The sequence below is a fragment of the Bos grunniens genome, chromosome 3, assembly GCF_055505025.1.
Source record: "Bos grunniens cultivar Pamir isolate PY7600 chromosome 3, Bosgru_T2T1.0, whole genome shotgun sequence".
In the NCBI taxonomy this organism is placed as follows: domain Eukaryota; kingdom Metazoa; phylum Chordata; class Mammalia; order Artiodactyla; family Bovidae; genus Bos; species Bos grunniens.
The window spans coordinates 10940525-10955100 of record NC_141167.1 but is presented as its reverse complement, the minus strand read 5'-3'; the positions used below and the strand labels follow the sequence as shown (position 1 = coordinate 10955100).

Here is a 14576-nt window from a genome sequence, read left to right as displayed (position 1 = left end):
GGGGAACACATGTATACCGGTGGCGGATTCATTTTGATATTTGGCAAAACTAATACAATTATGTAAAGTTTAAAAATAAAATAAAATTTAAAAAATAAATAAATAAATAAGTTTTTCTATTGTGTTTCTGTTATATCAACACATGGTTGAATCTAATCTACCAGTTATATAATGATCAAGATTTTAAAAAAGTAATACACGTAAAGTTTTTCACAAATAAACTAGTATACTGCAAGTGATCAAAACAATAAGAATAGTTTTTTAATCCAAAGACTGCACACGAAAATTCAACAATGCTCTTATTTTTCCCTTGAAGTTGTCGAGTTTGTTACATTCAATGAACTTTTTCTATTAGTAAGAAAATTAACCACTGGTAAATGACCAAGTGGTTATCTTTGTTATTATCATTTACTCGCCAAGTCGTGCCTGACTCTTTTGCAACCCCATGGACTGTAGCCCACAAGGTTCCTTTGTCCATAGGATTTCCTAGGCAAGAATATCAGAGTGGGTGGCCACTTCCTTCTCCAGGAGATCCTCCCAATCCAGGGACTGAAACTGCACTGGCAGGTGGATTCTTCCCTGGTGGTTACCTTAGAGCCATTCAGTCAATGGAAGTCCTTGATTTAAAGAAGCAGTTATCTAAAAGCATTTTTTAAAAAATCTCTCAACAACCAGGTCCTACTGTATAAACACAGGGAACTATACTCAATATCCTATAAATGGAAATGAATATTAAAAAAATGTATAACACAATCACTTTGCTGTATAGCAGAAATTGACATTGTAAATAAACTATATGTCAATAAAAATTATTTTTGAACTTCTTTCAAACTGCACATAAATAATGTGAAGCAATAGTTAAAGGAACATCAGTTATACATCAGTCATTTCCACTACCAACATGTTACCTTAAAAAATCGACAGTACAATTCTCCAGACAAATGACAAACTAGAAGGTGGACAACTCTACTTTCTCTTCTGATTTGCATAAAATATTAAAGATTTTTTTTTTCTTTTAAATCTCTTTCATTGAAAACACTATATATTTGGAACGCCAATTTAACTATTTTCATGTTTAAACCAAATTTCCCGAAGGCCTCACTGATAGGGTTACAGTAGCAGACACTGTAGTTTGCTGAAAGGTTGCACCCTAGAAGGGCTGAACTTGATTTATAAAACAAATACTTGAAGTTCCCATCCTAGTGGTCTTGGGCAATGAACACACAGTTAGGTCTGGTATTACACAAAACATTTTCAGGCACCTGCCTGAGATACAGTGAATCTCCTTTTTTTCTGGACATCAAGACAAAATGGTAGGCCTCAAATGGCCATCTTTGGAATCAGAAACTTCCAGAATACCATCTATATAGTGGTCTGCCCTTCTCTCTATATGTAGAGGTCTATGTTCCTGAGCTCCCTTATGGAGGCAGAGCAGCCTCCTCTTCCAAGCTAGTTACTTCTCTGCCTTCAACAGCCCCTTAATTATAAACTACCAGAAAGAGGGAGATAAACGGTAATCTTTACCACACCATTTGCATTCAACATTTGGTTTAAAATCCCCTGCATGCAAACCCCTAGCCTAAAAATGCTTGCAGGGCTGGAGCAAAAAAGAGTACCTGCACCAGAAATACAAATTCCAAACGTTGTGTGTCAAGAGCCACATGGAGCAGCATGCTTAGTACTTCACTGCCTTAAGATTTCTGCTTTAAAACTGTTGGTACTGCAACATCTTTCACAAAAGAAGTATCCAATCAAAAGCATCATTAGAAAGCTATTTGATTAATTACTATTACTATTAATTACTATTTCTGGCATACAGACTTGAGCAAAGGCATATCCAGAAGCAGGAAATCAAAAATTACTTGCTGAACGTGAAGCAATGGCTGAGGAATACCTTCTAACAGCATGTTTTACTTTTTGACCCTGTTCCCCCGACCACAGACAACTGGTTCAAAGATACACCAGCTGGACCAATTATAATCTTTTTACTAGGAACTTAAAATCTAAAATGGATAAACAAAAAGACTAAAAGTCACTGGAGCATAACTGCTTTTTGGCAGTACTAGACAGAGCAGGCCCATGATCACGTTTCATTGAGTTCCCTGGAGGAAATGTGTTCTTTATCTCCTCCCTGATATTTGTGAAATACCCCAGTACACTTCTAAATGTTTTTTCTTGAGACAAGCAAGCAAAAGTCTATTTTTGAAACTTGCATGCAATAAAAAGGACATTTAATAATTAAATCCACTGAAGATCAGGAACGCTAGTTACTTTTCAATATGCAATCTAAAGAACTGTTACCACCCAAAAAATATTAACAAACTAATTCCAAAGAGAAGGAAGGTACTACTAGATCCCTTTAGTGAAGGTAAACAGAAAACAAAACAAAAGAAAAGCCCATTTCCCTTGCCTTAGGAATTTTAGATGATGAAATTTATCCATCATAAGCAAGTGCATGAACATCCTTTGATGATTCATCAATTCTATTCTTAGATTCACTAAACTTACTGTGGCAATCATTTAATGATGTACATAAGTCAAAACATGCCAATTATATCTCAATAAAACTGGAAGAAAAAATTCTATTCTTGGAATTTATTCTACACAAACACTTCAATAAGTAGACAAAAACGTGTACAGAAATGCATACTTAACACTGTTTGTAACAGTAAAAAGTTGAAAATAATATCACACATGTAAAAGAGGAATCTGGTTAACTTACAGTACAGTGAGACAATAAAATACTGAGTACACACTAAAAAGGATAAAATGGGTCCATAAACACTAACAGAAGATGTCCAGGCAGTTGTATGAAAAATGCAAGAACAGTACACTCTTCCCGCCCATCACATAAAGATATGTATTTACATTCATAGAAAAAAGTCTGGAAAGATATATATTACACTTTCAAACCAGATTCTCTTTGGAGAATGGTAAAGATAAAGGTTTTTATTTTCTGCTTTATTCATTTTTGTATTATAAAATTGAATGTATTACTTTTATAATCTAAGAAACAAAGTTTCTTTTAAGAAAATCATGTAACAATGGAAAAAATATGAAGAGAGAATTAAGAGACCCTGTAAACAAAGTTTGAGTGATAAGTTCAACATGATCCACACATATACAAACCATGGCTATATTTCAATAGTAGTAACTACAAGAATATTTAAAGAAAAGAGTAAGATTCTTACAAGTCAGATTAACTTTATTAAAACACTAAGATGGTGTGGAAAGATCTAAACCAAATCAAGTTGGACCATCACACTAATTAGCCCTAACTAATCACTGTGATAGATAAATGCCTTCTCTAGACTTGTATTTATTATCTAAGACACCACTGTTTTGGGTTTTTTTTTAAGAATGGTACTTACAGTTCTCTACAATTTCATCAAAAACTGCACCAGTTTTCTGCTCAAACTGAAAAAGCAAAAAAAGAAAAGTAACATTATTATCATTCTTCATTCATACTTTTTAGTATCCCTTCTTCCTCCCTTAAGAGTCGTAATCTTCACCCAAAGTATGCAAATTCATAACAATATAAACAAAAACACTACCAAATAGAGTAAAACAAAAATTTAGTACGGATAAAAGGGTTCTCAGGCCAAAACTTCCAAACCAAAAGTTAAGAGATACATACATACTCTCCCTATTAAAAAAGCTATTTTTTAAGGTTTTATAAAAACTGAAGTATAGTTGATCTACAATGTTTCAGGTATACAACAAAGTGATTTGGAAAAGCTACAAATCACTTTTCTATCACATAACACAAAAGATGATATACATTTGTAATAATAATAAAACACAGCCAACACTTACTGAGAACTTTCAACACTTATTATTAGAACTATGTTAAACTTCTAATCAAAACTGAACAGAACAATCGCATCAATAGGTTTTACTCTCAGGCGAAAGCCAGAAATCTGCTGCTCTTTAAATCAAAGTTAGTCAAATTACAGAAACGATTCCTTTTTGAGTATGTTAGGGCCCAATACAGAAACAGAGCCAAGTATAAAGTAACTTCAGACCTTTAAAACAGACACAGAGAAGGGGAAATCTAAAGCAGAGGGAACTCCACTCAGAAGCTGATAAAGACACAACTAGCATTTTTCACTTCTAGTCTTTAAAGCCCTCCTCATTTTGGCAGTGTGAGCATTCCAACCTCCTGCCTCCCTACCTACTATTCATCCATGAGGCAAGAAGAGAAGTAACTCTGCTTCATGATAAACCCACTAAACTACAGGTGAGTCTCCCCATTCAAAGGGGAAACTTCAGGGAAAAAGAACTACCTAGCTACCTACATAACTACAAATAAAACACAACAGCTAGCTATAGTAATCAATAATATCTAAGATTCATTGAACAAAAAGACAATCAAGGATCCCAGATTTCTGAAAGAAATTAACTATGTGAAAGAGAAGGTTCAAGAAGAATTAAAGAATAACCACTCCAGGAGGAAACAATTTACAGAAAAGAAGTTTCTACTTTTAAGTGCTGAGATACGTGAGAGGCTACAGATACAAAAACTAAACCCAGATGGCCATGAAAAGGAGACATATGAAAATATTAGCAGACAAGAAAATAAAAATTTTGCTGGGCAAGCTTTTGACAAGAGTTCTAAAAACTTCCAAAAAAAAACAAAACAAAAAGTTAGAGTTGAAAGATATTTTATATGAAAACATGAAAGATTAAGCAATTAGGTATAAAAGAAATCTCAAAGGCAAATCCAAGGAAGAGAACAATAAACAGGTGAAATAATAGAAGAAAATTTCCCTGAACTAAATAAATGGATATTTGAGATTGAATGGGTATACCAAATACCAAAGAGAAAGTGGGGGGCGGGAAGGCACATCCTGGTGAAATTTCAAAATTTCAAAAAGAAAACAAAAAGAAAAATAAAAAATTATCATGCAGATGATTCATTAAACACATTTAACATAACTGAATTCAACTATATAAACAGTGAAAAAGGAAAGAAACAGTAAAGGCCACTTTACCTACCATTCCACTCAATGAGCTATGTGAATAAAAGGGAAACGGGAGACATGACTCTGCAAGCCAAAGAATGAAAGCACTGGGCTACACTGAAAAGGGGTTTGAGTGTCTGAAGAAAATGCATTTTTTGGACAACACTGCCTTTTTCTTTTTCTGGTGATGAAAATGATCTAAAACTGATGTGGTTGCACAACTGTGAAAATACAACTATTGAATTATATGCTTTAAATGGGTGAATTGCATGACATATGAACTACATCTCTATTAAGCTGTTCTAAAAACACATTAAGAAAACTATTTCCATGAAGTCTTGCATATTAAAAACTGAAAGGCACAAATGAAACAAGAGTAACTAGGGAAACGGTATGTCAGCATATGCCAGTATTTTTTAAACAGAAATTTTCAAAATATATATTCAAATCCATTAAATAAATAATATTTTCAATACATTGAAGCCCCTCAAGTACAATTTCCAGTGTTATGTGGTTATCTCCTTTTAATGTTAGCCTCTCTGTGTATTTGAACTTCTTACTATGGTAGAGCTTCAATTAAGGGAGAATCTACTTTTGACTCACTTTGATTTTGTTTTTGTTTTTCTTATTTACAGAATTTTATTTTACCTTGGAGTATAGTTGATTTACTATAGTGAAATGGAGAACACTCCCACCAACAGTGTAGAAGGATTCACTTTTCTCCATCCCCTCTCTGGCATTTATTGTTTGTAGACTTTTTCTTTTTTTGAAATGACAAGTTATTTAATTAGGTTCTTTGCAAGAAGTTCAGAACACTACTTTGTGAGGATAAATTCCATTTGTGAGAGCAAACACGGAGCGGAGGTAGCCCTGGAGCTGAGGGACAGCTTTGATTCTTCGCAGAATTTGTGAGTCCACAGCTTTCTGATCAACCTTGCGCTGCTCTGTGATCTCGTATTTCTCTCTCTCTGTGTCGAAGATCTCGCCCTCCTCGTGTCTGGGTTTACACAGCTTCTTCTTCTTGAAGTGTCAGTGAGATGTTCTGGGATTTTCACACCACTGATATCGATTTTGGTGAAGGTGGCAATGACAAATTTCTGGTGTGTTCTACGCAGAGGAACTCGATTGAGGGATAGAGGCCCAGTCACAAGTAGCAAGCCACTGACCAGCTGCTTCAAGAAAACGACCCTCTTGCCTCTGTGGCGCCCAGTGAGGATGATCAGAATGGTCCCAGGAGTGATGCTGGCACGCAGCTTCCTCACATGCTTACTGAAGGGTTTTTTGCCATGACTCAACAGTTTTCGAGGCACATCTTCAGTAGGGTAATACCTACGCATTTTGCGAAGTTTGACCACTCGGGTACCACCATTCTTGTCTCCACCAACTGGTTTTGTGACAGTAGCAAGAACACAAACCTTCTTTTTCTTTTCGACCTTGGATTTAGCTGCTGAATACTTTCTCTTGTACAAGGCCTTTCAGGAGTACATGGCTGATCGGGAATATCTGCCAATTCCTCTGACCAGGACAGGATTTCGGCTGCAGTGGGGCTTCCCCTTCTTAACTTTCTTCACCTTTTCCACCTTTTTAGCCTTGTTGCCAGCATCAGCCTTCTTGGCTTCAGGTTTTTTCTCCTTAGTATCTGGCTTCTCAGCCTTTTCACCCGCCATCTTGCAAGATGGGAAAGAACCGTTTGTAGACTTTTTCATGAGGCCATTCTGACTGGTGTGAGGTCTGATTGGTGTGAGGTCACTTCACTATAATTTTGATTTAATTTCTCTAATATGCAGTGATGTTATATACAATAGAATATTACTCAGCCATAAAAAGGAACAAATTTGTGTCAGTTCTAGTGAGGTAGATGAACTTAAGAGTTTGTCACATAGAGTGAATTAAGTCAAAAAGAGAAAAACAATTATCGTTTATTAACACATATATATGGAATCTACAAAAATGGTCCCTTAGAGAAGGAAATGGCAACCCACTCTAGTATTCTTGCCTAGAAAATCCAATGGACAAAGGAGCCTGGTGGGCTAGTCCATGGGGTCACAGAAGAGTCAGACAAAACTTACCTACTAAACAACAACAGAAAAATGGTACTAAGGAACCTATCTGCAGGGCAATAATAGAGAAGCAGACATAGAGAAAAGACTTGTGGACACAGCAGGGGAAGAAGGCAGGATGAATTGAGAGAACAGCATTGAAACATATATATTATCATATGTAAAACAGATCTGTATGATGCAGGGAGCTCAACTTGGTGCTCTGTGACAACCTAGCTGGGTAGGATGGGGTGGGAAGTAGGAGGGAGGTTCAAAAAGGAAGGAACATCCGTATACCTATGGCTGACTCATGCTGATACATGGCAGAAACCAACACAACACTGTAAAGCAATTATCCTCCAAGTAAAACTAAATAAATTTTTTAAAAACCCATAATAGTGATGTTGAGCATCTTTTCATGTGTCTGTTGCCTATCCGCATGTATTCTTTGGAGAAATGTCTAATTTAGACCTTCTGCTCGTTTTCTGATTGGGTTGTTTGGCTTTTTGATCTTTTAATTCAAATCTGTTGGTGACTGCTCACTTAACACTAACACTACTCTCAAATATGGACTACATCAGAACTGCAGAACACCTGCTTGGCCTAAAATCTAACATTGGGGTAACAACAAATGTACAAGTAAGACTGTAATACGGTGGTTTTGCTAAATGTGTCTGGGTGCTTCTTGTCTAACCTGTATATTTACAAATAAGAATTAGATATAAACTGTAATTTAGCTTTGAATAATGTTATTACTCAATCCTCAAGTTTCATAAAAGATTTAACTGGACTTAAAAGCCAAGCTGATTTTAAGAATCTGTAATAATTATTCTGTATAGGCAAGGATTTTCTCAATACCACAAAACCTAATATTAAAAAAATAAACAAATGAATATGGATATTAACTTAAGACAAAAAATACCAGTTCATTTTTAGTTACCAAAATAGTCTTATGGGTTCTACCCCTTTCAAAACATGTAACTGTTGCATATTTAAACTTATAAAATAAATGCTACAACTTTAAGGGATTTTTACTTTCAAATTTCTTTACCCATAAAATAAAGATATAGTGATACCTACACTTCCCAGAATTGTTAGCATGATTAAATGAAAAGCATTTAGCATATGATTAGCAAATCAGAAATATGCAGTGAAAGTGTTAGTCACTGAATCGTGTCCAACTCCCACCAGGCTCCTCTGACCATAGAATTCTACCGGCAAGAATACTAGAATGGGTAGCCATTCCCTTCTCTAGGGTATCATCCTGACCCAGGGATTGAACCCATCTCCTATATCACAGGCAGATTCTTTACTGTCTGAGCCACCAGGGAGCAATAAGATGACATTAATAAAAGATATCCTCCCTTATCTTAAAATTTAGGATTCACTACAACATTTGTTTGTAAAAATGTATCCACTGCTTAAAATTAAAGGAAAGCACTGGGGAAATGACTTATCCCTCTTTATTCCAAAAATTAAGCACTGGGAATAAAGTATATTTTTACTTACCAAATAGAACACTAAAGTTCCCTAACCCTAGAGGGAGCTAAAAATCCCAATATACTGTGAATTGATAAATACCACCCATGACCACCTGCGGGAAAAAATTAAAACATTTAAAAAATCACAGAGGGAATTCCCTGGCAGTCCAGGGTTAGGACACTACATTTCCACTGCAAGGGAACCAGATTCCATCCCTGGTTGGGGAACTAAATCTGCACACAGTGTGGTGTGGGCAAAAAAAACCCACAGAAATTTATTGAATCCTGGACCAATAATTTTTATTTTAAAATGTTAATTTTCTCTTTTATCCACCATGTGTGTGTTAGTTGCTCAGTCATGTCCTACTCTTTGCAACCCCATGGACTGTAGCCGACCAGACTCCTCTGTCCATGGGATTCTCCAAGCAAGAATGCCATAGGAGTGCGTTGCCACTGCCTGCTTCAGGGGATCTTCCGAACCCAGGGATCGAACCCAGATCTCCTGAATTGCAGGCAGACTCGTGCACTGCATGCAGATTCTTTACCAACTGAGCTATGAGGGAAATCCACCATACAATTTTGCAAATTCTCTGGACATAACTGCTAAAATGCCTAACACCATAAACACCTTTCTCAAACTGGTTTTAATATCTGCAACAATTTAAGAGTTTATATGATAAACTTATTCAGTGAAAACTAAACCAAAAGCTCTATTTTCAGAAAGTTGAACCTGGATTTTTCAATGATTAAGTAGAGACTGAAAACTGTCAAATGTCTTTCACTGTCTTCTTCTCTAAAATTTACTCTTTTCACCACTGATTCCTTTTTTTCATTTCAGTAGGAGCCCCAACACCCCAGAATTCAAAGAACTCTCAAAATATTTTCTGCCATTCAATTGGGCTTCCTTGGTGGCTCATTCATAAAGAATCTGCCTGCAATGCAGGAGATGTAGGTTTGATTCCTGAGACAGGAAAATCACCTGGAGAAGGAAATGGTAACCCACTCCAGTGTTCTTGCCTGGGAAATTCCATGATCAGAGGAGCCTGGCGGGCTACAGTCCATGAGGTTGCAAGAGTTGGACATGACTTACCTACTAAAACCACCACCCGCTTCAGCTGATCGTAAGAACTATCATTTCTATTTCTAACACATCTTCAGTTTTAGATAAATCTTAACTTTCCATGATTAGCTAACCTATAGAGGAGGTCAAGAAAGAAATAGAAACTGTTCCATAATTTAATTTCTGAAGGATAACTAAGAATTAAGTGAAAAGATAGAAGAAAAGATTCAAGAGAAGAACAGCAAATGTAAAGGAAAAAACTTAGCAGGAAAAAACTGAAAATTCAAACAACAGAAAGGCTAGGTGGGTAAGAATTCTGGGACTAAAGCAAGTCAGCACTGTAAGACAAAGCTGATGACAAATCATGGGCCAAACAATGGACATTCTTTATGGAAAGGGTGACCACATATTCCAGTTAGCCCAAAGCATCGCAGCTTATGCCTACTATCCCCATGTAATCATTAACATGCTCCCTTTCACTCTCAAAACTGTCTCAGTTTGTCACCCTAAGTATTAGTCATGTTTAGACGCTGGACTTTATCCTAAGTAAAAACACTGAAGGAGACAGTAGAAAGGAGATCTAAGTTCTGAAAACAATTACTCTGGTTATGGCGTAAGGTTATTTATTACTCCTCACTAAAGTTCTCATCATACCATTCCCATACTATTGTCTTCCAACTGGGAATGAGTTCTACCAGATGAAATTCCAATGCTTACTTTTCTTGTGGGGTGGAGGGCGGCGGGGGAAGAGGTGCTACTCAGCTTTCAGGATCTTACTTCCCCAACCAGGGACTGAATCCAAGTCACCAGTAGTGGAAGCCCAGAGTCCTGACCACTAGACTGCCAGGGAATTCTCTCCAATAATTATTTAAAATAAAGCTCTTTGATACTTCCCTGGTGGCTCAGACAGTAAAGCGTCTGTCTACAATGTGGGAGACCTGGGTTTGATCCTTGGGTCAGGAAGTTCCCTGGAGAAGGAAAAGGCAACCCACTCCAGTACTCTTGCCTAGAAAATCCCATGGACGGAGGAGCCTAGTGTCCATGGGGTCGCAAAGAGTCGGAAACGACTAAGCGACTTCACTTAAACTTTCTGATAAACCATTTAGAAGTCTTGACTTCTCTGTAGCACTACATTTATATTTCACTTACAGTTACTTGTGGCACAGTTAACATATATGTGTCAGTATCACTTTCTAGATAAATCTTTTTCATCTTGGGATACCTACAGGTCCTAGCATATTGTGTTGTATCTCCTTTCTGTATCTTTTTTATTAACTGAATACCGTAACTCTGCATCTCTCAATATTTGTTATACAAAACCTGCATGAGGCCCTAAGTGAAAAAAAGAGTTCTGTGATCAGATATTCTTTCCAAATACAGTATTACAGAACTCTTCCACTACTTGGCATAAAGTTTTATTCATCATCCTCCATTTGGTAGGAAAAAGATGTTATCTCATTTAAGTTTGTATTTTGCTGTTTTATTTACATTCATTTTCATTTTCATTTTTGAAGAACCTATAACATATAGTTATTATATAATATATAATAATATAGTTATTAACTGTGATTATCAATTCTATCAACTGTCTGACTTCAGAATTTTTTAAATGACCTGAGTCAATGGTTCACAAACCAGAATGACGAGTGGTCAACACTTAGCAAGAAAAACTGATATGAGATATGAAGAAAATCAATAAAATGTTATACAGACAAAACAGAAATATCAATAAAGAGAAAATACATAAAGAAACCAAAAAAGAAATTCTAGAGACAAAAAGTTCAATATCTAAAAGGAATTCACTAAATGGATTCAAAGGCAGATTTAGGCAAACAAAAGAATCATCAAGCTTGAAGACAGAACAATGGAAATTATCAAGTCTGAGGAAAAGAAAGAAAACTGATAGAAGAAAAATAAACACGGTAAGGAATCTATAGGACACAAAGCAGTGTACCAACATATGTATTGTGGGAGTCCCAGAAGCAGAAAGAGCAAAATGGGGCAGACAGAATATCTGAAAAATTAATAATTGAAAACGTCCCCAAATTTGATGAAAAACACGAACATAAATGTCCAAGAAGCTCTACAAACACCATGTAAAGATAAACTCAAAGAGATCCACATAAAGACACTTTGAACAGCCAAAGATAAAGAGAAAATCTTGAAAGCAGCAAGACACAACTGGCTCATCACACACAAGGTGTCCGCAGTAAGTATGTAAGCAGGGTTGGATGGCATCACTGACTCAATGGACATGAGTTTGAGTAAACTCCGGGGGCTGGTGATGGACAGGGAGGCCTGGTGCGCTGCAGTCCACAGGGGCACAAAGAGTCGGACATGACTCAGTGAAAGAACTGAACTGAACTCATTAGAAAGACTGTATGCCAGCAGGCTGATATATTCAAAATGTTAAAAGAAAAAGCAGATAACCAAGAATCTTCTATTCGGTAAAACTCTCCTTCAAGGAGAAATTAAGACATTACCAAATAAATAAAGCCTGAGAAAGTTCATACTACTGAAGGACAATGAAATGAAAGGGCAATAGAAAGTAATTCACATACTGGGCATATACTTTGAGGAAACCGTTAACTGAAAAAAATTCATGCACCTCAATGATCATTGCAGCATTATTTACAATTCCTAGGACGTGGAAGCAACCTAGATGTCCATCATCAGATAAATGGATAAAGAAGTTCTGGTACATGTACACAATGGAATATTACTCAGCCATAAAAAGGAACATATTTGACTCAGTTCTAACAAGATGGATGAACCTATACAGAGTGAAGGAAGTCAGAAAGAGAAAACAAATATTATATATTAATGAAAACACATGGAGTCTAGAAAGATAGTGCTGATGAACCTACCTGCAGGGCAGCAATGGAGATGCAGACATAGAGAACAGACTTGTGGAAACAGCAGGAAAGGAGAAGGTGGGGCAAATTAAGAGAGTTGCACTGACACATATACAGTACCATATATAAAACTAGATAGCGGAAATTTACTGTATGAAGCGGGGAGCTCAAATCTGATGCTCTGTATGATAACTTAGAGGGGTGGGAATGGGGTGGGAGGGAGGTTCAAGAGGGAGGGGATATACATAACTTATAGCTGATTCATGTTGATATATGGCAGAAACCAACACAATATTGTAAAGCAATTATCCTCCAATTAAAAATAAAGAAAATTTAAAAATAATTTTACAAAATAATATAGTAATTCACAGCCATATGAAAAAATAAAGATCTTAATAAAGGTAAATATATGGGCAATTAAAAAACTTAGAATTACTGTAATTTTGGTTTATAACTCAAGTCATTTTTCTACATAATTCAAGACATTAATGAAACTTAAAATTCTTACTTTATGTTTTTAGGCACATGATGTATAAAGATATGATCTGCATGGGTCCACTTATCAGATCAGATCAGTCGCTCAGTCGTGTCTGACTCTTTCTGACCCCATGAATCGCACCACGCCAGGCCTCCCTGTCTATCACCAACTCCCAGAGTTCACTCAGACTCACGTCCATCGAGTCAGTGATGCCATCCAGCCATCTCATCCTCTGTCATCCCCTTCTCCTCTTGCCCCCAATCCCTCCCAGCATCAGAGTCTTTTCCAGTGAGTCAACTCTTCTCATGAGGTGGCCAAAGTACCGGAGTTTCAGCTTTAGCATCATTCCTTCCAAAGAAATCCCAGGGCTGATCTCCTTCAGAATGGACTGGTTGGATCTCCTTGCAGTCCAAGGGACTCTCAAGAGTCTTCTCCAACACCACACTTCAAAAGCATCAATTCTTCGGCGCTCAGCCTTCTTCACAGTCCAACTCTCACATCCATACATGACCACAGGAAAAACCATAGCCTTGACTAGCTGGACCTTTGTTGGCAAAGTAATGTCTCTGCTTTTGAATATGCCATCTAGGTTGGTCTGCATTTTTTTTAACAGTACATACTACAGTACTACACAGATATGGAAAAATCACAGACACAGAGGGCCAACTATAAATTCCATGTGGGGTGCTCCACTGCATGGAGGGCTGGTGCCCCAACCCCCATGCTGTTCAAAGGTCAACTGTATTTACAAATCTCCTTTTTGATAAAGGATACTGAGAATATATAGAAAACTCCTAAAACCTACAAGAAAACCACCCCAATTCAAAAGCAGGACTTCCCTAGCAGTCCAGTGGTTAAGACTCCATGCTTCAACTGCAAGGGGTGTGGGTTCATTTCCTGGTTGGGGAACTATGATCCCACATGCTGTGTGGTGTCACCAAAAATTAAATTTGATTAAAAAAAACAGGGGCAAAGGACTTGAACAGATATTTCTCCCAAGAAAATATACAGATGGCCAATAAGCAGGAGAAAAGATACTCAATGCCCCTAATTACTTGAAAAATGCAAATCAAAACTACAATGAGATATGACCTCAAGCTCATTAGGAAGGAAATCGCAAACCTCTCCAGTATTCTTGCCTGGAAAATCCCACGGATGGAGGAGCCTGGCAGGCTACAGTCCATGGGGTCACAAAGAATCGGACACGACTGAGCGACTTTCACTTTCACTTTTCAGAAAGAAGAAAAATTACACCACATGGAAATCAAGGTAAACCCAAAGGAATGAGGGATTCCCTGGTGGCTCAGATGGTAAAGAGTCTACCTGCATTGCGGGAGACCCAGGTTCAATCCCTGGGTCGGAGAGATCCCCTGGAGAAGGAAATGGCAACCCACTCCAGTATTCTTGCCTGGAAAATCCCATGGGTGGAGGCGCCTGGCAGGCTACAGTCCATGGGGTCGTAAAGAGTTGGACACGACTGAGCGACTTCACTTTCATTTTCAAAGGAATGAAGAGCACAAGAAATGTAAGTATCTGAGTTACCAACTATATACCTACTGTCTTTCAACTTCAAATCTGATTTTCTCTGCCTTGTTTTTGGCATCTATAAACACTTCTCCTTTGTCATCTGGCAGTGTTAACTTTTGACAACAGATTGCACCCAAAGAATACTCTGGAAAGAATGGGTCCTCTTCTCATT

The 14576-nt window shown here is 37.2% G+C and overlaps 1 protein-coding gene and 1 pseudogene across 16 annotated transcripts in view; both read right to left on the bottom strand.

The window, feature by feature from the left end:
* The window catches only part of ZMYM4 (zinc finger MYM-type containing 4), a 165852-nt gene that overhangs the window by 113816 nt on the left and 37460 nt on the right, over window positions 1–14576 (bottom strand). For all 15 annotated transcript variants that reach the window (XM_086378680.1, XM_086378691.1, XM_086378702.1 and 12 more), the window contains one exon: window positions 3372–3417. In XM_086378680.1, coding sequence (XP_086234806.1) covers window positions 3372–3417 — 46 coding nt within the window. The remainder of the gene's footprint in view (window positions 1–3371; window positions 3418–14576) is intronic.
* Window positions 5744–11857, bottom strand: LOC147374973 (large ribosomal subunit protein eL6 pseudogene; annotated as a pseudogene). Its single transcript, XR_015155731.1, has one exon. The product of XR_015155731.1 is annotated as a large ribosomal subunit protein eL6 pseudogene (transcript).